Here is a 24,719-nt window from a genome sequence, read left to right on the forward strand (position 1 = left end):
ACCATTGACGATGTAGAAGAAACTGCGTTCACAGGTGAATCTTGTACATGTTTTTGAAAGCAGATTATTTTAAGAATTTTTAAGCTTTTATTGACTGATTATCCTTAATCTACTTGCTGTATGTATGCTTGAAGAACTTCAGAGACGAAGAGGACAAAAGAGGAAGGCTGAGAGCGATGACGAGGAAGACGAAGAAGAAATGTGTGATGGCAAGTATATCTTTATCCAGAACATTTCTTGTGAATACTCATATTATTACCAATATAATATTTTAAAAGCAAAATTTTTCATGATTATTTTTGTAGAGGATTATGAAAATGACCAGTCTGGAAATGACGAAATACCAATGGAAATAGAAAAGAAACTTAGAAACATCGATATTCTTTCGGACGAGGAAAATGGTAATAAGTTTCACTGTACTATACATATGAATGTATAGTCTTTAATGTTCTCGAATAGTATACAATTATTAATGTCAAGATCAATGTTTCAAACGCCATCAACAAACTTCATCTGAAGAAGTAAATCTCTTTTTTCAAGTTCTTAGAGCTTATATTCAAAATTTAACTAATTAAACACGTTACCATGAATTTGTAAATAACATTATTATAAGAATTCATTTTAATCGTAGGAAAGATATGAATATAAAAGTAAAAACCCATTTTAAGGGGAAAACAGTCGTTGATTTTTTCCAGTTAATTTATGAAATATTCCATTAAATTCATACATATGATTGCTAATAGAAGATGAATATGAAATAGATTCATATGCAAACCTTATCTGATAATTAAGGTATCATTAATGACTTGATAAGAAGTACTGTAGATTCCTTTTTTTGGCGAGTACTTATTTTCGCGAAATGGCTCTTAACCGTCATATCGCGAGAAAAATAATTCGCGAGTGGACGGTTGATCAAGGGATTTTACATTGATTTCAGCATCAAACGAAATAAAAGGGAGTAATTTTATTTCGCGAATGGTGCTTCTCGCGTAATTTCGCGATAATTAATTACTCGAGTATATTTAGGAATATACAGTACTCGGTTTTAGATTTTCAAACAATCTAAATGAAATTGAATTGTAATAAATACGGATTAGAAAAAAAAGAACTTACAGGCACTCTCTCTCTCTCTCTCTCTCTCTCTCTCTCTCTCTCTCTCTCTCTCTCTCTCTCAAATTTTGTTAAAGAAATTTCTCTTGAAAAACATGGTGATTCGTGAATCCATGACAAACGCATTATATTTATTAGTATTTACAATACATATTTTAAAGTCTATTGCGTTTCAATAAGTGACTAATAAATAGAGGATATTTAATGTTTTGTAGATGAATATGGAATTTATTTCACGAGTGGGACAGGATTTTTTGATATTTTCACGAGTGCGAAGCACGAGTGAAAATATCAAAAAATCCTGTCTCACGAGTGAAATCAATTCCATATTCATCTACAAAACATTGAATTTTCTGTTTATTACATTTTCTTTGATTTTCCCTTTGCCTCTAGCTGTCTTTGCTTAATAGCGCCATAGGCTTGACGTCATAGTTGAGTGGTAAAGACGTCATAGCTTAGCAGATGTGTGGATTGAAATTATTACATAGCATGGATTTTAGCAACATATTTGGGAAGAAATTTGCAGTTTTAGCTCTACCAAGATGCTTATTTACTATCTATATCTTATGACAGGCCAGAAATTATTTTTTTACTTACTTTGATATCCTTTCACACTGTGAGAGAATATCATTTTGGTATCCTTTCACACTGTGAGAAAATATCACTTTTATTCAATAAATAAATCACAGTATTTCACTGTTGAAAATGTAATAAACCTTACTTAATCTACCGAATCAATTATTGTATCAGAAGATTTATGAGATATTTTTTCATAGAAATGCAAAACATTTTGCTATTTTATTATTACAATACTTTTTTGAAAATTTATCTTCTATACAATTTTGCGATTTTCCCTTTCAGGCACCTTTGTTGCAAAACACACACACACACACACACACACACACACACACACAGACATATTCCAATACATATTAATCCCTTTTTTTTAAATGTGTTTGTACGTGTATTACTACTTTTTTCTTTTTTTAGAGGAAATGGACACAAAGGAACAGAAAGGGCTAAACCTCAGATTGTTCCAAAAGGAATTAACTGAAAAAGCAAAGAGAGGGTGTAATACAATAGTGTGCTCAGAAACAGGGACAGGGAAAACTAGAATAGCATTTGACATCATTAAAGATCACTTAAAGAAAAACCCGGAGGGTACATGAAATTTCAGAATTTTCACATTTTTTGTCTAATATTTTCTCTCTAGAGCTCTCCTTGGCTTATTCATGCCCACAATAAAACCTCTATTTTTTCTATATAGAAAAAAATCGTGTTTATAACAGAAAATATTTATTTTTAGTTCAGTTGCTATAAAAGCTAAATATATTTAAAAAAAATTCTGATCAAGAGTGTCAAACACCAATGTACGTGTGTGTGTCTTTCAATCTCTCATGTGTTGTTGATCATTTTAAGACTCATTCAAAATCAGTGGGGAATTTTAACGAGATATACATCAAAGCATTCTTGAGGGGATTTAAATTTGTTCAAAGAAAGATCCAAGTCTTCCTAAAAGAAGAAATAATAAAATAAAATATGTAAAATATCTTGGCATCGCATAAAAATAGAATGTGAAGTAATCTGGCTCGGAATAAAACATGAAAAAGGGATATGGGAGTAACTTATTTAATGACTATGCACAAGTCAAGAATGAAAAATAAACATTTTACAAACTGCATACGCCCAAACCTCAAGGTTAAACTATTTGACAGGGAGGAAGGATGGGAAACAAGAGCACACTAGCTATCCACCTTTAGCGTTCTCGGATTTTATTTGTTTCAAGGGTTTTTTAAGATCAATCACTGCTCGTTATCGTCACCTTTTTCATTTTTGACCAGAACTTAAAGAATTATCTTTGTTTATTTCCTTTATTTCCAGCATTGGTCAATCAACGACCTTTCATCTCCCTAATTCTAAACATATTCTATAACCAACCTGTATATTTTATCCACCTCCTAACCCTTTATAGTCTTCTCTAAAGACCAATAAACTCGTTATGCCATCCGACAACAAATTCACAACAAGCGAGTTTATTGGTCTGTAGAGACGTCTATAAAGGGTTAGGAGGTGGATAAAATATACAGTTTGGTTTATAAAATATGTCTAGAATTACGGGATGAAAGGTCGCTGATTGACCAATGCTAGAAAGTGGAGAAATACATGTATATCCCCAAAGTGCACAGAAAATCTTGCACTGTAAATTGCACTTTATTTACATTACGGAATCTGTAGTGTTATGGTCAAAGACTAATATATAAAACCATAACTCTACAGTTCTGCAGCTAGTGGGTGCTTCTTGATGAACTCTTACGTTTTTAATCGTTTCGTTCTATCTTTCAGCTCTTCTTAAATATTTTGGCAATTTTGGCCTAATCTAGCTTTAAACTATTGTTTATATCAATTGTTTTGCTTTATTCTGGTGAACATCCAGGAAATAATTTAAAAACTATACGGTGAAGGTGTCTTAATAAACTTTTTGAAAAAGACACCAGATCTTCTTATTGGTTAAAAATCCCAATGATTTTTTTTTTTTTTTTTTTTTTTTTTTTTTTGATTAATATTTAGTTTAACTCTGGTCCTTAGGAACGGGGTTCAAAATTAGTTCATAGTCTTCAATGAAATGAAAAGGGGAAAGTATATTTTAAAAATCAGCAGGACCAAGTTGAGCGATGTCGTACACGACCCTCTTGGGAGTGGTTCAAATATCATACTATTATTAAATAAACCACAAAATATAAACATTGACTTTGTGTGTTATAACGTATTTTTACTGAACTATTTTCACGTATCTGAAAATAGACTTTTAAATTTTTTATTGTAATCTATTTTAGGACTTGTCGGAGTTTTAGCCAATAATGCAGTATTAGTTGCTCAACACTACAAAGCTCTCAAAATGTTACTACCTGAGTATGAAGTAAGTCATTTTTTGTAATTTTTCACGAAGATGAAATATTCATCTGGAATGAAAAATATGTTAAAAGATTTCAAGACATTGATACTGTTACAATATTTTACAGAATAATCTAATTATTTTTTCGTCATGTTTGATTGTTTTGGGGTTTTTTTCGTTCTTTTTTCGTTGTCATGATGGTTGCGACCGGTGTGACCGGTCGACAGGGGATGCTTACTCCTCCATGGCACCTGATCCCACCTCTGATGTTTTATTAGAGGCCCGTGTTTGCTCTGCTTCAAATTTGTATTGTTTCAAAGGACTTCTAAGATTGATTACTGATCGTATTTTCATATTTCACTTGCTAATGTTTGTTACTTTTAAGAGACAACCTGCAGATACATACATACTGCTACATAATTAAGAAATTTTTTTTATAAAGTTTACTTTTGAAACGTCCTTGATGAATTCCTTACTGATATAGTGATACATTGATATGCATAAATCTCTAAGTGGATTTCGTTTACGATGAATGATATTGATTTGTTATCCTCACATTTTTAATTGAAGATAATGCCATTGTTAAGAATTTTTCTAAGATTGTTTAATAAGATATAAAAAAGATCGGGATATCGTTATTATAGAAACACTGTTAACGTTAGTGCCCATCAAATTTTAATCGATTGTCAAAATACCTTGTCTCCAACGACCATAGTGATATTGTATATAAAATGCATCCTCTTAAATTTTTAACAATATTTTTTTATAAGACCAATCACAAGATATATATCCGACTGAAAAATGTCAATATTTGAAATAAAACACATTTTGACAACAGCTGTAGACAAAAAGCTCTAAATAATCATCGCAAAAACCTCATATCGAGTTTATCGTATCGAGTACACTGTTTAACTGACATTTTTCACACAATTTGATACTAGTTTCTTGTGAGAAGATAGAAAAAAATTATTTAACATTAACAGCTTTTTTTGCCCTGCAATGGGATGTCACTATCAAGCTTAATATATATTTCATTTCTAAATCCCCTAAATCAGAATTTAGCAATATTATTTGCAGAATATCAAGTTATTATATCTCGTTGAATCATGGCTGGGGAGAATTAAAAGTTTGCGTACTGAATATACTGACTCACATTTTGATAAAAAAAAATATATATATATATCCCGCATCAATAACGATATGAATATTTTCTGTACGACTGTTTGTGATTTTGATATAATTTACTCCACCTTGGCATCTGATCCCACCTCTTGAAATTTCAGGGGTCCGTGTTTTATACCCTGCTCACAGCTAGATTTGTATTGTTTGTAGATCGATCACTGTTTGTTATCTCTCCCTTATCATAAGTTGTGTTGTTTTTAATCTAAAATTATTTTCATATTTTTTTATTTCAAGGAAATGGCAATGATGCTATCTGGTAGCAGCAACCATAGTAAAAACTTGCATTTATTTGCTAAATGTGTGCCAATTATCATCATGACCCCTGCACTTATTCTGAATACGATAGATTCGGGCAACGACCCCGAAATCTTGAGTAGGTTCACGCTGCTTGTGTTTGATGAATGTCACCATACATATGGCGAGCACATTTTCAATAAGGTAATGCGAAGATATCACATGGAAAAAGAGAAAGGATATAGTGTTCCACAAGTAAGTAATCGAAAAAATTAAATCAAATAAAATTTAAGTAATTTTCTGATTCACATTTTTATATGCATGCTATCACCCCCCCCCCCCCCCCCCCAACGCTCAGAAAAACTACCTAGATTATGATTTGAATTACAATTTTGGATTAGATATTAGGACTAACAGCAACTCTTGGGACAGGGTCAGCAAACTCTTTGGAAAAAGCAGAGTCGCACATCATTGGTATTATGGCAAATCTTGATGTAGAGGACTTGTCCATTGTTACAAAAGAAAAGGATAATTACCATAAATTTTTGAAGAATGTAAAATCAGGTAAGAATCATTAATACGCTTCTGTAAAGAATACAAACAAATTTGAATTGGCAAAAACATATATATATCAATATTATCATCATTTCCTGAATGTATAAATCTAAAAGAAATCTGAAAAAAATCTATGAGATATACACATAAGTAAAACCGATTATTTCTCATTAGACATGCCTCAATATTAGATTCTGCAATTTCAAGATAACTTTGCACCTATATGTCTCTCTTGAAGAGATCATTCAGCTTAAAAAGGAAAAGGATGCTGTGGGCGAAGTAATTGAAAATTTTATGGCAATGCTGGAGAAAAAAGTCCAGACGGTAAAAGGTAAAATTGATTTCACATTAACGTATCTATTAATAGCCAGTTATGGCTTAAAAATTGGAGCATGCTCTTGAATATCGAATAAACACCATACGCAGGTGATAGTGGAATATGAAATAAAGGAAAGTGACGATGGGAAGGCTGAAGGACAACTCGTTTGTCTGACAATGTAGTTGAAAAACCATCTTTATTCCATATTCAGTAGAACACCTAAATGTGAAACAGATATGGCAGATTTTGTTATGTCTTTATTCCGAGTTCACTGGATATATCGAGTCGACATATGAATGGAAGTAACTATTGTTAATTTATAAAATTAGTCGATATATCTTAAATTCGAGTTGAAGACTACAAGTGTTGTCTTCTTCTCATGTAGACGTTTTTCAGTAAACTCTGCTTCTTAGGAATCTAAAATCAAGTCGGCTTATGAAGGAGAACAATTAGTGCTCATGAAAACCCAATATTTTGTCCTAAGAATATATACATAGTGTCAATGAGGAACTACAGCATATTTAATATCACTTTCAGAGTACTTGAAGAATTGGAGTGATTTTAACAAAGTAATGATTTTAACAAAACAAACACAACGTATAAAGATTCCTGAGTTCCATTTTTATTGACAAAGCCGTTGTCTATGATATAAAAAGCCTAGATGAAATATATGGAGATAACGAACAGTATTCAAGCTCAAAAGTCCATTATACAATACAAAATAGGAGCAGAGCAAACACGGACCTCCAAACATCAGAGGTGGGATCAGGTGCCATGGAGGAGTGAGCATCCCCTGCCGACCGGTCACACCCGCCGTGTGCTCCTTGTCATGATCGGGAAATAACGGGAAAATCCGTCGACAATTCAGTGTGTAAATAATGGCCTAACAATTAGTATGAAAAACGTCAGTCAGCATTTGACTCAATGATAAATTGTATTTGCTGACAAGGTCATTGTATCGACCATAGAACTTACGAAATGATGACTTTAAACGAGACAGCTGATATTCTTGTTTCATCAACTTATTTGTCAATAATTTACCTCGTTTTAGAAATTGTACATACATAGATCTAATTTGTGGCGAAGTCTGCTATATAAAAAGATAATACCTTTTGATGTTCTTTTCCTTTTAAAATTCTTGATTTCAAAATTTTCGAATAGTTCTCTGGACTTTTGGAGAATATACATTTAATTTACACAACTTCTAAAAATATTGCAGCACAGTACGTCTGAGGTTTCTCCTTTACAGCGGGTTATATATTTTTATGAGGCTCGGTAGTGCATCTGGTAGAACCTTGAATGTGTTCTCTCCAAGAATCTTTATGAAGTTTTGGAATCCAGTGTTTATATTGTAGATCAAACACATTGTCTTTGTCTGGAATGTTAAAAGTATTTAAGACTGACCCTTAACAAGTGAACTGTGAGAATAAGTAAAATTATGTATACCTTTATGTATGATTGACGTCAAATGTCAAATTGTCACACACCTTTATTTTTATTTCCATGTATTACTAATGTAAAGATATTTTAAATGCAACCTGTGTGACATTTTCACACACTTTTTTGGTCACAGTTTTTATTCTAATTTTCAACGCAAATTTCTCCATCTATCTGATCGATTCATAAGGCTCATGACTGGTGTGACCGGTCAATAGGGGATGCTTTCTCATCCTAGGCACTTGATCCCACTTGTGTTTCTAGGGTTCCTTGGTTTTGCCCTTTTCACGATTCTCATTTGTCATAAAAATTTATGTCTACCATTCCACCATATTAGGTGAAATACCTTGCATTACCTACAGATATTCCAAAAACTGCTGCTTCCAAACTTTTTAATAAAAAAAAACCCATTAAAAAACCATTACAGTGCCAAGATATTGACATCTAAAACTAACTTCACTCAATATCATTGCTCTTCTTCTTTCACTTCAGTCCCGCTGGACATTTCATTACTGGTGATATTTATATTGTTTAAAATGAAGACCTAAAATCAATAACCTTAAAAGGTCCTAAATACAGGGAGCACTGATCTTTTGATTGAACAGAACTTCATTTCTACATGTACTATGAATTCTGTCGAAGATTATGCCTTAATATGGAAAGAATGACGTAAACACCTTGTCAAAATGTATAAGTGTTTTAGAATGAAAATTACAAGGCAATATGCAAACCATCTATCCTTCCGTATTCACTAAATCGGAGGTAATTAAAGAATTAGATAAACTACATGATCAATATGCCACGGTTCCAAACAGACAAGGGTCGTGGCAATATCGTCTTTGTTTGTAAGGCTCATTATTATAACTGTATTTTTGAAGAAATTCTTCAAAATCACATTGCAGTGCATAATACTTTTAACATCCTAGTAAACAAAAGTAAGTTTGATCTATTCTGGATTCCTAAATTTCATAAAAATCCCTACAAAAAAGGATAAATTTCCTGGTCCAACAAATGCTCTACCAATCCCCTAGCTTTATTCCTTAAAAGATATTAACTGCTGTAAAAAAGAAACTTCAGACGAACTATGCTACAGCATATTCCAGAAGTGGTGTAAATCAAAAGCCAAAATTTAAAATCACCAATTTTTTTTTTTTCAAAAATCAACAACATCAAAACGTACGACTTTTCTATACTTTGTACAACTATTCCTCACGATGAATTAAAAAAGAAACTTCTTGATATCATAGACAACGGCTTCTTTAAAAAATGGAACTCGAAAATTTTTCGTAACTTGTCATTGGTTATTAACAAAATTACCCTATTATAAATCACTTTGATTCAACACACAAGTTCTCTAAAGTTGATATTAAATTAATGCTGGAGTTTCTTAATGACAACATGTATGTAGCCCCCAGAGACAAGATCTTCCAACAAACTGTTGATATTCCGATAAGATCAAATTGTGCCTCTTTATTAGCCGACCTTTTATTATATCCCTATAAGGTGAAAAAGATATGAATAGCAAACACGGTCCAAAATTGAAGCAGAAACTTTCAAAAACTTTTAGAAAAGAAGAAAAAACTGCATGATGTGGCCTTCAACTCGACATTCAGATATATCGACGAGATTTTATCAATAAACAATAGTTACCTTCATATGTCGACTCGATATCCCAGTGAACTTGAAGTAAAAGACACTACAGAAGAAAGAAAGATCCACATAACAGAGTCTGCCACATTCGTTTCATATTTGAATGTTTTACTAAAGATAGGGACCAACGAGCAACTAAATTGTATGACAAACAAAGTGACCTCAGCTTTTCCATTGTTAATGTCCTTATTTATTAAGTAATATTTCGCTATCAGTGAATACGTTTACTTCTACCGGCTTACTCGAAATTCAAGAGCATACTCTGAATACGATCAAAATTTAAACCGAGGCAAGCTACTGACAGATAAGTTGATGTAACAGTGATTTCAACAACCTCGTTTAAAGTCAGTATTTCTTAAATTCTTTAAGAAATAAGGTATCATTTTTAAACATCTATCGGGATATAAATACGGGTTGGTCACGATATCAAATTCCATAAAGCCCGAAGAGCTTTATGGTAAATTTAATCTCGTACCAACCCGTATTTATAGCCCAACAGATGTTTTAAAATGATACCATATTACTTATATTTACATTTGTGACTTACTCATATTATATATTGCCTGATTGTAATCTTTAACGCGTGAAACGTTTTATTTTTCAAACCCAACGGCACGTGTTTGATCCACTGAATTGCGTGTCGACCCTTTATGACGTCACTGAGAAATTACGTCGAACGTTTATGACACGAGGAACCCGTGTTTATACGGATATAGATACGCGTTGCTATAAATAGTGTTATATAAAAGACAATTGACTGCCTAACATTGTCTTTTATACACTAAAAACTACAAAGACATGTATGTACCTCTTCCTTCAAGTATATCATTACTATACCTTGCGTTTTTACTTTAAAGGTTGTTTATATTTTCTGTTTATTTTATATCTTTGAATACTTTAAAAGTATAAATATGTTTTAAAATTGAATGTTTAGTTTTTATTCCTTTTAAAGTGTTTAGAAAAGAGATTTCATTTATAGATTAGAATATAATTTTCCAGATCATTTAAGCGAAAACGATGAAGATGAAGAAGCTATGAGGGATGTGATCTTGGGGATCCCTGATGATAGGCACTCCAGTCAATATATTACTTGGTGTAGAAAGATTGAAGAAAGGGCCCATCCACTAATGGGAAAAAACTTACCATTGTCTACAGAAATCAAGCTGTACGCTAGATATCTCAAAGTAAACAACTATGTGATTTTTGTTACCATGTTGTACATATCAATACAAAATTTTGAATGCCAGAAAAGAATGTAAATTTTGATACATCATTGGATGCTTTAATAACTCATAATTCACAATAACTCATAATTAATGGGTATATTTAAGGCTACAAAGCTAGTCATAATATATCAAGTTTTACACTTGATCTCTTAAAACTACAAATATAACAAGCAATATTTATTTCTGAAAGTCTATGTGGACCCTAAAAACTTTCTCACTCACTCATCCTCTTTGCGGGGTCTGGTGCTTAAGGACTGCAGAGGATCTCCGCCCGGTTCTGACTGCAACTACTGAAGGCGATATTTCCATGGTCATCCCTCCGATCTTCGTGTCTTTGTTTTCTTTTTGGTGGCCTCTGTTCCTATTTTCCTTGGATGGGCATCGATTGATTGATTGATTGTATGTTGTTTTACGTCCCGTTCGAGAATTTTTCACTCACATAGACACGTCACCATAAACTGGTGGAGGGCTTCAAATTTTGGCCTTTACTCGACACTCAGGGCCATTGAGCAGTGAGGGATCTCAATCGTGCCAACGCCTGCCGTGACACAGGGCCTCGGTTTTTAAGGTCTCATCCGAAGGACCCGCACCTTTCACTTCAAAGTGCCGAGCGCATGGCGAAGGAACAGTTGCTACCCATTTTTTAACGACTTAGGTCAAGGAGATTCGAACTCACGACCTCCCGATCATGGAGAGAGCGCACTACCGACTGAGCTACAGTGAACGGTAGGATGGCCATCGAAGATCAACTCCGGGCATGCAAAAAATAGTGACCAAGACATCACCAACATCTGCGATATAACGTTATTGTTGGTTTCTGGTTCTAGTTAGCAGTAACATAATGTACTCTTTAGGGATGGTGTTAGCCCAGAAAATCTTAAGATTTGGTTTGGAAGACTAAGAAGAACCTAGAATGGATTGTTAAGATAACAGTGATCTCATGCTCAAAGTGAAATCAAATAATACAAATTGTGAGCAGAGCAAGCACTGATTTCTGAATACAGAGTTGGTATCAGGTGCCATGAAAGACTGAGCAACTCATAATCCCTTCCCACCAATAGTTTTGATGATCGGGTAAATGGAAAAATCCATAGAAATTTTAGTGTAAAAAGTGGCCTAACAAGAGAACTTAATATATTTTGTAGATATTAAGCGAATGTTTGGAAATAAACCTGTGTATACGCGGTGGAAGTGCCCTCCTTGCTCTTGAAGAAAAACTAGAGCGTGAAAATCTAGGAAAACCATCTCTAGTTACAATTGAAAGTGTCCTTGTAAATCTGACAGAAAGTAAGGAAAATATTCGTATCATCCTTTCACATGAATGTTTTAAATTCTTTAAATTCGCGTTTTTAAATGATTTTTTTTAAAAATCTCATAAGAAAGCATATTAGTACATGTATATATACATTGTTCTATTAACCCCCAAAAAAAGGAATTGGAATATATATATATATATATATATATATATATATATATATATATATATATATATATATATATATATATATATATATATATATATATATACATATATATATATATATATATAGAGAGAGAGAGAGAGAGAGAGTGATAAATTTTGTGATATGTGTATATTTGTCAGCCATGAAGATAAAAATGAGAGATATGTTCACTTCCCAGTCGAAAGATCGACCTATTGACAAACTTTTGGAACTCCTTCAAGAACAAGTAAAGCAGGACTCTGTTGTCATCATATTTGTTAGGACACGAGAACTTGTGTTTTGGATGGAAAAATTTTTGAAGCAAGAGAATTACAAGTTTGGGCGATTGACAGGACAACAGTCAGGAGACGGTGCACCAGGTTAGTTGTCATGTCAAGAGGCACCAGGTAAATAATTAAAGGAAAAGTCAGCAGGTAAGAAATCAGGTGACCAGCTAATCATGTGAATAGACACTAGGTAAGTGGAGTGATCACGTGACTTGGTAATCAGGTGAAAAAGCACCACGTAAAAACTTGATGACTAGGTACATATGACCCAAGTTAGAAATAAGACGACTGGGTATCAGGTCAGGAATCTAGGCACGAGGTAACTAATCGCGTGACAATTGATTGATTGTATGTTGTTTTACGTCCCGTTCGAGAATTTTTCACTCATATAGAGACGTCACCATAAACCGGTGAAGGGCTTCAAATTGAAGACCTTTACTGGGCACTCAGGACCATTGAGCAGTGAGGATTCTTTATTGCGCCAACGCCTGCCGTGACACAGGGCCTCGGTTTTTAAGGTCTCATCCGAAGGACCCGCAACTTTTACTTCAAAGTGCCGAGCGCATGGCGAAAGAACAGTTGCTACCTATTTTTTATTTGCTTAGGTCAGTCGTTGCCGTGATTCGAACACACGACCTTCCGATCACGGAGCAAGCGCTCTACCGACTGAGCTACCTGAGCAATCTGGTGACGAGGCCACAGGTTAAGTAATTAGGTGACTACGTACTGGTTAAGTATTGAGGTGATCAGTTACCAGGTCAGTAATCAGATAAGTAGACACAGGTAAGTAATAAGATGTCTAAGTACAGGTAAGCCATCGGCTGACAATGTCAAATATACAGTAGGTAATCAGGTAATTAGGCACCAGGTAGGTAATCATGATAAGACTTGAGTTACAAACTGTATTTCTTTTAAAATATATGTTTTAAAATATAAGTTGGCATTTAGCAATTGTATATTTCCTGACTACACCGTGTCTTTTACTTTGTGACATGTATTTATGTTGTTTATGTTATTTCCTTGAATGTAATTATTCATTAATATACACAATCTAACTTGAGTGATTTTTTACAGTCAAAAAATCTAAAAGAGAAGTAAAAAACTTACGAATTTTAAACAGTTGTATAACAAAAATGAATATAAATATTTCATTCTCATTGAAAAAAAGATTATGAAACAAAATAGGTTCCTAATATAAGTAAAAATATTATGAAACGGAGGTAAAAAGTTTTTAAAGAATGAAAGTCTATCACAGCCAATCATCCTATAAAAATAATTCAATTTACTTTATTGGCAGCTATGACTCAAAAACAACAAGAAGATGTTATAAAGAAATTAAATTCTGGAGAGTTACAGGGAATAATTGCCACAGATATAGCTGGAGAGGGCCTTAATATCGAAATATGTTCAGGAGCCATTAGATACATGTGTGCTGGAAATGAAATAACTTCCAGACAGTTTAAAGGTAATATGTCGTAATTATTTTTCAGAAATTCATTTTTCTATCATCGTTGGAACTAAGCAATTTTTTTTCTTCTTTGCGTCATATTACTTGTTCTTTCACGTATGCTAGTGGCCTGTCAAAGAACTGGTAGATGCCGTAAGCTGGTCATGAGCCAGTAAATAATTCTAAAAAAAATTCTCTATGAGTGTGAATAGCAACAAAGACAGAGCTATTTTTTTTTCAGTTTCATTTTGGTAAAACTAAACGGTATACACTCACAATGTGTCAGAGAAACTCAGATAGAAATTAGATTGGCAAATAAATCCATAAAATTTCAGAATTGACATACAAAGCGCGGGCATTTGAAAAGTTCTGAAATCTGTTTGATATAATATTTACCGTTTAACGGAAAATACTGAGTTTGATATCGTTGGACAGATCGCAAATTATAAACATATTGTGACGAAACTCTGTAATTTTTATTACGTAATATCTCTGAAAATTACGCCGGTGTAGTTGTGACCCCACAGTACATGTAACTCGATATGTCCATAAATTTTAAATCTTGGAAAATGACTAAGCTTGTACATGGCAATGAAACTCAGATTTATTAATTTTTTGAGTCGAAAATCAAAAACAATAATAAGTCTTGGATCACCGAAGTCGAAATGATATAAAAAATACGCACAGAAACAAGTCCGGGGGAAGACTTTTGTACGTTTTACTCGTAAACGGTGAGAGTCCTGATACTCAAGATACATTTGTGGAAAATTGCATTGTTACACTTTAGCTTTATATAGAATGTGTTTTGTTTAATACAGTGGAGGTTTTTTTTTTTAAAAGATCGAAAGTCAAGCTATACATGAAACATATCAGTAAAAAGCCATTTATGAATGCCTAGGATAACATAACCGGATATAAACTGTGCCTATCAACTAACCATAGATGTAATATAGAATTGCTGATTTACAGTACCACTATTAAAGTTTTACTCTACCTCTATGCATTTTTTTATGTATCTTTTCAAATAAGCTTTTGACAGCACTTTTCCGAATTTATAATATGGACAAAAAACGTGACTTATCAGTATGCTAAGAATTCGAGATTCTGGCGTCATTTTCGGAGATATTCATCATAAAAATAAGACAATGACGTCGAAATAAGTGCAAATTTTATCAGCTGTTTTCGAAGGTATCGAACTCATTAACTTCCGTGAACCGGTTCCAAGAACTTTTCAAATGCCCCTCGTGCATTCAAGATAAAAGCAAGAAAGTAGTGATACTTCATGATACACAGAAAGTTCCTGAAAAACTCTAATAAAAATGACTGACCATAATCCAGAGACTTTTTATTGGGAGGAGGGGGAGGGAAAGGTGAAACTCTTTGTAGACAATATCTTTGATATAATAACATGGAAGTGTTAGGTCATACTTTACAAAAAGATGGTCAGGGTTACATGTACCTGAAAACATATCGCACATAATAAAGAAAGTTCACTTTATAGAATAGCCCGTCTCATCGGGAGTCCACCTTTCACTCATTTACATTTGATTTTATCTTATTTTGATATCCAATGATAAGATCACCTGTGGTCCTCTGTTAACTGTATTCAACCATTATAAGATTGATTGATTTCTTTAAATTAAATTATCATCCTTTTTTCAAATATCTCTTCTCATAGTATTCCCTTTTCTAGTCTTCACGTAATCAAATATCCGCGTTTTCTGGTCAACATTGTTTTTTTTAATGTTTTATTTTTGTGAGTTATCAGAAATTACGTACAAAAATAAAAAAAACAATATTGTAATAGTTTAGCTTTGTTTTATTTCTACATGCATATTTCTTTAAAAAATGTAACTTTTTAAATTTCCTGCAACTGATTTGATTATCTGACCATGTATAACTTTCCTTTTTTTTTTAAAAAAAAATCACACACTGGTAGTCTTTTATTATTTGTACATAGATAACAAGAAATGTTTATGTACAAGAAAAAATGCGTGTAGGACATGTAATTTTATATCACTTTCTTATATAACGTATTAAAATGTGGAACAATAAAATGGTCACTGAATCCATAATATTATTTTGAAAAATTGGTTTGATCATGAATAAGGTCAATTTATTGCCCTGTTTAGAAACAATCGATAAATGTAGGAATGTTACTTTTGCAGAACAATCATTTTCATTTTGTCAAACAGTTCAAAAATGATCAAACTTTATTCATTTACCTGATATTCTTACGCCTACCATAATCTGACAATCATTACCATATGGAAGCGACCTATGTAGTGTGCATTCAGGTTTATTTAAATCACGGGATACGGTTGGGCTTTAAAAGGGGAACAAAGTTTTACATGGGAATATATGAGATTTTTTTTTTAAAATCTTCTTCTCAAGGACAGCAAGGCCATGATTAATCACATACAGTTTAACTTCGGTATCTCCAACACGGATATCTCGAATACCATGGATATGTCGACATATATAATTAGGAATCCTCAAGATTAGATTCAGATTTGTTTAAATCATGACCACTGGGAAAAAGGCCGGCCACAATGGGGGATGAAAATTTAACAGGAGAATGTATTGAAAAATAGTAAAAAGAAATACCTCCTTGCAAATTAAGTGATATCTTGATTAGTAATAATCAAAGGAGATCTTTCTCACAATAACCGAAAGACCGTGATTTGTTTTTAGGTATGTGGAGGCATCTTTATGCAATGTATACAAGACACGATCCCGGCCGGAAGAAAGGTGTGGTCATAATCGGGGATCAAAGCTTTAAAAGGGAATATATAGGAAAACCTTTTAAAAATCTTCTGAGGAACTGCAGGGCTATGATCAGTCATATTTTTGCTAAAATCCCGAAAAAGCAGAGATTCAAGTTTGAACATACCGTTGTCCTTAAGGTTAGAATATGACTGCATAAGAGTATCATGCATTTAAAAGAGAATGAGTATGAACAAATGTTCCCAAGAGTAACAGGTCTATCATCTTATTTATACAAACATTCTGAAGGTTAATTATAGAACTAAGGAAAAGGGTAGGGTAATATTTTGAGATAAAATTTGGAATGCTGAATGTAAATGGAGAAAATTCCCGAGGGGATTATCAGAGCAATGTTGGTGATATTGATATTGAAGTAAAATAGTCTGTGGAATCAAGTATGGTTAAACAGTAATCCCTTGAGATTAAGCCATAATATGGGATAAATTGTTTCATGGGAGCTAGAGGAAAACTTCTAAAGAAAAACAGGAGCTCTCTTACACAAGTGAGCGATGTGGCCCACGACCTCTTGATTATCATTTATTTAGTTGCAAGATAATTTCATATATACCAATGTATTACATACTTTCAGTGACTGTAATAAAGCTATAGTTTTTATAAGCCTCTTATTCGTGTAGGACGAATTCGAAAAGACGAGGGCACGTTCATAACAATTGGTGAAGGCAAACATACTATAAGAGAACACCTGAACACACAGAGGGCACTGCTGATGACGGACGCAGTAAACGAAATTTGCAACATGAGTCAAGAGAAGCTTAAAGAAAAACTTGATAAATGTCGAAACGATATCCTTCTTGAAGAAAAAAGAAAACAACAGAAAGAAAAGGAGGAGAACTTGACAAAAAGGGATCATTCCGAATATGCAGTTTCTTGTACAAGATGTGGTAAATTTGACATAGATTGTGAAAATATTTTCCTGATCAAGGGTGTCCATCATGCCGTTGTAGATAAAAACATAGCGGCAAAAATAACACAAAAAAAACTGAAAAAGAAGCCCTACAATGGCGACGATTTAGAACAGTTAACAGAATGGTATCACGATAACTGTGCTGAGAAGCTGGGAACTGTTTATCGTTTCAAAGGAGTAGGTTTACCAGTCATGGGTCAGGGAAGATTTGTTTATTACAAAAAGCAAGACCAACCAAGAAAGCCTTTGCCTGTTACGAAGTGGAAGTACGTTCCATTTGAGAAATCTTTGAGAGAGATTGGTGAGGAACAGCTAACGGAAATGAACGGGGTTCTTTAAGATGACTTATAAATGTGTAATAAGGATTTTATATACAATTAGATAATTTGGTGACTAGTACTATTTTTTTGTATGAAGAAGTGTACTAAACATGGACAATGTCCTGTTTTAAACAAAGATACTGTTATGAGCATTTTCAGCATGAATTTGAATAATCAAATATATTCTTATCTTTATTAAAAATAGCACATGCTTTGTTAAAATTTTTCTTATTTCTTTGAATGTTATTACACACCGCAAAATTGAAACTTGGTTGGAAAAATATTTAAATCATATTTAAATTCTTCACCCTACAACTATAGTCCTGCTGTACACGTTATTACTGGTGACGTAAATATATTAGACAATGAGGACCTTAGATCACTTATTTTAAAAGGGCCAAAATCTAGGGAACCCCGATCTTTCAACTGGAATCATAATTTCATAAATATTATTAATTCTGTGGAAGATTACGCCAGGCGATGGACAGACATGAAAAAGAAGACCTTGACACTTTGTCAAAATGGATTAAATACATCAGATGTGTGTTAAAATCTCGCATTAAGCGATTGAGGGGCAATATGAAAACCATCTATCCTTCTGTGTTCAATAATTCAGAAGTGAAAAAAATAATTAGATAGACTATACGATCAGTATGTACTGGTCTCAGCTGACAAAGCAGGTTACATTATTGTCTTTGTTTGTAATGTTCATTATTTTAAATGTATTTTAGAAGAACTGGGTTTTAACTCTCTGATGTTTTATAGGTCCGTGTGTGCTCTGCTCCAAAATTTTTATTGTTTAATGGACTTTTGAGTTTGAATACTGTTCGTTATCTCCAAACATTTCATCTCTACAAGTGGCTATGCAGCTTATACATGTTATACCCAAAGCTCCCATTCTAATATAAGGAGGAAATTCTTCAAAATCATATATCAGTTTTGAGTATTTTTAATTGTCCCAACAACCAAGATGAATTTGAATTACCATATTTATATAGGATTCCGAAACTTTATAAAATCCTTACAAACAAAGATACATACATATATAGTACAGGAGTACTATACAACAATTTATTTGAGAAGTGGTGTAAATTAGATGTGGATACTTATAAATTCCAAGGAACGTTTGGAAAATTTGAAATCACAAAATTTATCAGAAATCAATAACATGAAAACTTACGACTTTTCAACTCTGTATACAACCATTCCCCATGATAAATTAAAGTCAAGGCATTTTTGACATCATTGACAGCTGCTTTTTCATAAAAAAAGAACTCGTAAATTTACTTACCTTGCCATTGGTCATTTGTAAAATTATTTTGTCTAAAAGCTGGTTGCACACATAAGTTCTCTGAAGTTGATATTAAAAAGATACTCCAGTTTCTGATTGACAATATCTTTGTGGTTTTTGGAGACCAGGTCTTCTAACAATCTGTTGGAATTTTCATTGGTACCAATTGCGCCCTGTTGATAGCAGAACTTTTTTTGTATTTATATGAAGCAGAATTTATTCAAAATATTATACATGAGAAAAAGAAATCTCTTCCTGTGGCCTTCAACTCGACATTTGGATATATCGACGACGTATTATCAATTAACGATAGTTATTTCCATTCATATATCGACACGATATTTCCCAGTGAGCTTGAAATAAAAGATACCACAGAGTCTGATACATCTGCATCTTACAGCACCCAGATATCTCTATTAACAGCAGTCAGGTATCTTACTACTTACAGCACCAAGGTATCCCCAACCCCTTTTCTTTTTACATCAACCAGATATTTAATTAATAACAGTACATAGATATCCCACCAGTCACAACACCCATATATCTCACTTTTTACAGCGCCCATATATTTACTTGCAAAAAGCCAAATGATCAATATTAGCTAGAATCACTGAAAAATGTAAACATTATTGTAAAAACTCTGTTCAATGATATGACATTTTGCTTTAACTATAAAGATTTTCTTTTCAAAAGGATATCTTAAATTTATGTGGATAGGAAACATACAACATACCTTACATTTCAAATTTTTAAAAAGATCGTCTTTTAAATAACTTTTTTTCAAGTGAATAACGGCAAAAGTGAAATACAGTAATTAATTTACTCAATGAAACTGATATTTTGTTACAGTGAAAGAATATCAAAGTGATATTTTGACACAATGTGAAAGAATATCAGAAGTGCGGCAAAACGCGAGATTTTCCTTCCCTTCGCGAAGCGTTTTGTAAAAAAAAAAAAAAAAAAAAAAAAAAAACTCTCAGGCCTGTTTTAAGTTAGATAGAGTAAATAGACCATCATGACTGAGACACTTCTAAAGTTTCTCTAAATATTTTTTTGAAATCCATGTAAGACATCGTTACTGTATTGCTTCACAGACAAATAAAATACAAAAAATGCACAGTACTAAAGTTTTCACATACAAAAAAAAAATAGAAACTAAGTTAACATTTCTTTCAAATGAAAAACCAATTATATGTAATTTTGAAAAGTACATATCACCTGTTTTACATGCTCATTTAATAGTTTTATCAAATAGTAAGTAGCTTTTCTTAAAAAAAAAAGAATACTCTTGGATTATACATCCCTAATCCACCGAGTCTGACACATCTGTTTCATATTTGGATATTTTACTAGAAAGAGACGTTAATGGTAACCTAACAACAAAACTTTACGATAAACATGATGACTTCAACTTATCCATCGTCAGGTTCCCTTATTTATGTAGCAATATACCAGTATTACTTGCATATGGAGTTAACGTCTCCCAGTTGATTCGATTCGCAAGAACATATTATACGTACAAACTCTCTAAAATCAGGCAAGCTACAGACAAATAAAATGAAGAAACTTTTGAGCTTGAATACTGTTCGTTATCTCCATATATTTCACAAGAATATCCAATGTGACGTTTAAAGTCAACATTTTGCAAATTCTGTGGTCGATACAATGACCTTGTAAGTAAATTCAATCTATCATTATGTCGAAAGTTGACTGACGTTTTTCATACAAATTGATAGACCATTATTTTGACACTAAATTGTCGACGGATTTTTCCGAGGAGCACACAGCAGCTGGTGTTGCCAGTCGACAGAGGATGCTTACTCCAACATGGAACTTGATCCTACTTCTCATGTTTTAGAAGTCCGTGTCTGCTCCAAATTTGTATTGCTTCAATGGATTTTTTAATTTTATTATTTTTCGTTATCTTCATATTTCATCCAAAACCTTCTACATCAGTTTCATGTAAAGAATTTTGTCGGTTTGAGGTGTGCTATTTCAATTGCCAACATTAAAGTTTCCTTGGGGGAGGGCTTGCTAAATAGATAAAATATTCAATATACAATACAATAATTTAATTATTACATTTCATAGAAAACTAAACACATTAACTCCGAGGTTGCACTGTTGCACAATTTTTCTTTTTCAACAGTGAATTACTTCTTTTTATCCATATAATGGTTTAATTTTTTCATATTGTAAAAAAAAAAAAGAAATTCGCAGCCAAAACTCGGTATTTTTCTTCCGTCATGAAAACAAAAAAAAACATAGTAAGGGTGCATAAACTACTGAAAAGTGTTAAATAAAATACAGCTAAGCAAAGTGTTAAGAGTTTTTTTTTTTTTTTTTTAAATTTTTTTTTTTTTTTTTTTTTTTTTTTTTTTTTTTTTTTTGACGTTGTAGAGTTGAGAAGGAAGACAATGTCAATCAGAATAAACAAACAAATTTATTAACACAAAATGATGAAAAAAAATAAAAATAAAAAAAAACAGATAAATTCTATATCTCTCACTCACTCTCACAAACAGGCTCACACACTGAAAGTGAAATAAATATGAACTTTAACGGAGTCTTTACCAATTCCGATACTTAACCTGATTAATTTTAATATTAAATGCTACAATGCTGATTCAATTAGTATCAGATCTTAAATTAAATGAATAATTTACCAAATTTGTCTTTTAAAGTAATATAGCGAAAAGGCTCAATTGAATTCACTTTATGATAAAATATGTATTCAAATATCAACGTTTTCTATTGCACACCACTGAAAGTTACTCAAAGTTGCATTTTCACAAACTGTGGTCAACCACACGTGTTCAGGAAATCACACAACTGCGCACTCGCCATATGCATATGACTACATCTACGTCCCACTAAGTTCCGTGGTAGTTTCGTCGACAACGTCGAGATTTGAACATGACGCACGTGGCCCTTCATCCAGAGCTCGTGAATAACCCTCAAACATCGTTAACTGACCCTCAGCACGTCCACTTATTTATATATTGTCTCCAAGCCTCTAACGCACTGAAATAGATTTACGTTTGCAGAAACCTAACCTATATTACAACTGAAAACCGGAAATTTATAGCAACAAACCACTATATACATTATTCGAACACTCTTACCGGCTAGAACTGTGCCCACGTGGCGCAGTGGTTAGAGCGTTCGTTCTAGAGTCGCGGAGTAAGGAGTTGATCCTTACGTAACGGGTTCGAATCCCATTGTGGGACGCGGAGACCGGTCCTTCGGATGAGACCCTATAAACCGAGGTCCCGCGTCCCAGTAGGTGCTGGCACGAAAAAGATCCGTCACTGCTCAATGGCCCTGAGTGCCGAGTATAGGACAAAATTTGTAGATCTCCACCGGCAAGTGGTGGCGTCTCCATATGAGTGAAAAATTCTCGAGAGGGAAATTAAAGAGGGATTAAACAATAAACAAAACAAACAAAAACACGGCTAGAACTGCATACACACGCTGCAATAGTCCGCCTAACAAGTTATATTGCTACCGGTTAAATTCGGTGATATATCTCACCGAAATATATTCACCACTTGTATAATCATGCAGGGGATACAGTAAACGTGGCACACCTCCGGCTGGTCACGCTACCGGACACCAGACTAGATCTGACTACTCTGACAAAACCGGTCCCTTTATATACTCGTATCAAAACAACCTCAACAGTATGGAACCTCGTTCTAACAAAAAGTAAAACATTATATACAAAAAAAAAAAACAACTTCGTCACACGAAGGCACATAAAAACACAATAGCGTGTTTTAGGTGGAATAAGCTGAAACAAAGTTTTGAAAAAAAATCTGCGGTTTTTCATACAATGTTCATGCAGATCTGACCGATTCTTTCTTTTCTTTCCTTGTCTTTTTTTTAATGACCTTGGAAACTGTTGATTACCTTTTTAAAACATTTTATTATAGGTGGAAGACCCCCCCCCCCAAAAAAATTATCCGTATCTTGGGCTGGATCTTAAAGATTTGATAGATTTTTTTTCTAGATCCAATTATAATCCCCTCCTTTGAATATTATTTCATTAGGTTCTGTTGATAATTTTGAAAACATAAATTTAAACAAATAATCATAAATCTGATGAAAAATATATATTCCCAGCTTTATTCATTAGTACTCGAAATAATAGTTTGTTTTAATAATTAATATAAAATATCTTTAAAATCTGTTTTACAATAAGATGAAATCATGCTTTCATTTCATATATTTAAAAAAGTATTTGCCAGTTAAGAGTTTCAAAATACTTATTCTACGGGAAATAAAAAGTACAGAATAGGATGAACTATTTGCGTAAAATGACAAAATTAAAGTATGTATGCAGCATTGTATGAACATTTCATTCTTCTCAAGATACATTGTATTCATTAAATCGCCTATAATTCTGGTAAAGAATACAAACTTGGAAAACTCACCTTCATTGTTCTTTAATTTGTCTACAATACATTATATTTTTTCTACTGTTGAGAGGATCATTTTTTGAGGTCGAAAATGACTCTCGGTCATTTTTCTTTGATTGATTGATTGTATGTTGTTTTAAGTCCCATTCGAGAATTTTTCACTCATATAGAGACGTCACCATATACCGGTGAAGGGCTTTAAATTTTGGCCTTTACTCGGCACTCAGGTCCACTGAGCAGTAAAGGATCTTTATCGTGTCAACGCCTGCCGTGACACGGGGCCTCGGTTTTAAGGTCTCATCCGAAGGACCCACAACTTTCACTTTAAAGTACGCATGGCAAGGAACAGTTGCTTCCCATTTTTTATCAACTTGGGTCAGTCGCGAACGAGATTCGAACTTTCGATCTCCCGATCATGGAGCGCTCTACCGACTGAGTTATCGTGAACGGTTTTTTTTTTCTTCGAGGATAATTATTCGTCTTTACACCGAACGCTTGGCGAAGGAACAGTCACAACAAAATAATACTCGGTGAATACAGGAGCGGTATTAATATGTAAAAACAGGTCATAATAAGTATATGGTGAAATATTTTGAGAATATTGACGGAAATCTTATGTAAGTATATCTTATTTTGCTTATATAGCTTAGGTGTGACGTCATAGTTGGTTTTTCCTGTAGTCGAGAAATGTAAGCATGACACATTTTTGTAATGCTTATGTCCTCTTTAACGATGTCCTGTGCAATATTGAGGTCAGCTTCAACATTCGAAATTTTTACGGTTAATCAATTATTTGAAGGACTTGTATTTCAAAGTTTAGTTAAAAAATATTGAATGATGGAATGTTTTGTAAATTACGTTTTTGTTGTTTGTCTTAAAAAGTAAGCAATTTCCCTTTCCACATGCAGTGGGATAGATTGATTGATTGATTGATTGATTGTATGTTGTTTTTTACGTCCCATTTGAGAATTTTTCACTCATATAGAGACGTTACAACATACCGATGAAGGGCTTCAAATTTTAACCTTTACTCGGCACTCAGGGCCATTGAGCAGTGAGGGATCTTTATCGTGCCAACGCCTGCCGTGACACGGGGTCTCGGTTTTTAAGGTCTGCAGTGGGATAGAAGAGACTTGATTTTTCTAATTTTAAACCCTATCCATACTCTGAAATATTTTTAAAAATACATGTACACTTATATATTTTTATATACT

General features: G+C 33.2%; 1 protein-coding gene across 1 annotated transcript; it reads left to right on the forward strand.

Moving 5' to 3' along the window:
- The first annotated feature begins 318 nt into the window (after nucleotides 1–318).
- LOC133172619 (ATP-dependent RNA helicase DHX58-like) lies at nucleotides 319–18,015 on the forward strand. Its single transcript, XM_061307552.1, has 11 exons — nucleotides 319–401; nucleotides 2,101–2,271; nucleotides 3,945–4,027; nucleotides 5,420–5,674; nucleotides 5,821–5,983; nucleotides 6,213–6,305; nucleotides 10,380–10,564; nucleotides 11,752–11,893; nucleotides 12,210–12,428; nucleotides 13,633–13,800; nucleotides 17,184–18,015. The coding sequence occupies exons 1-11, from the start codon at nucleotides 347–349 to the stop codon at nucleotides 17,810–17,812; spliced, it is 2,163 nt and encodes a 720-aa protein (XP_061163536.1). The 5' UTR covers nucleotides 319–346; the 3' UTR covers nucleotides 17,813–18,015.
- Nucleotides 18,016–24,719: the final 6,704 nt, after the last annotated feature.

This window comes from Saccostrea echinata, unplaced genomic scaffold (assembly GCF_033153115.1).
Source record: "Saccostrea echinata isolate AGI-Se365-2 ecotype Australia unplaced genomic scaffold, CSIRO_AGI_Sech_v1 ptg000054l, whole genome shotgun sequence".
Lineage (NCBI taxonomy): Eukaryota > Metazoa > Mollusca > Bivalvia > Ostreida > Ostreidae > Saccostrea > Saccostrea echinata.

Excerpts from the sequence above, each read along its gene's own strand:
- LOC133172619 (XM_061307552.1), top strand. The coding sequence starts at position 347 with ATGGAAATAGAAAAGAAACTTAGAAACATCGATATTCTTTCGGACGAG. Across the intron at positions 2,272-3,944 it reads CTTAAAGAAAAACCCGGAGG|GACTTGTCGGAGTTTTAGCC; the intron begins GTACATGAAATT and ends AATCTATTTTAG. Across the intron at positions 13,801-17,183 it reads AACTTCCAGACAGTTTAAAG|GACGAATTCGAAAAGACGAG; the intron begins GTAATATGTCGT and ends TTATTCGTGTAG.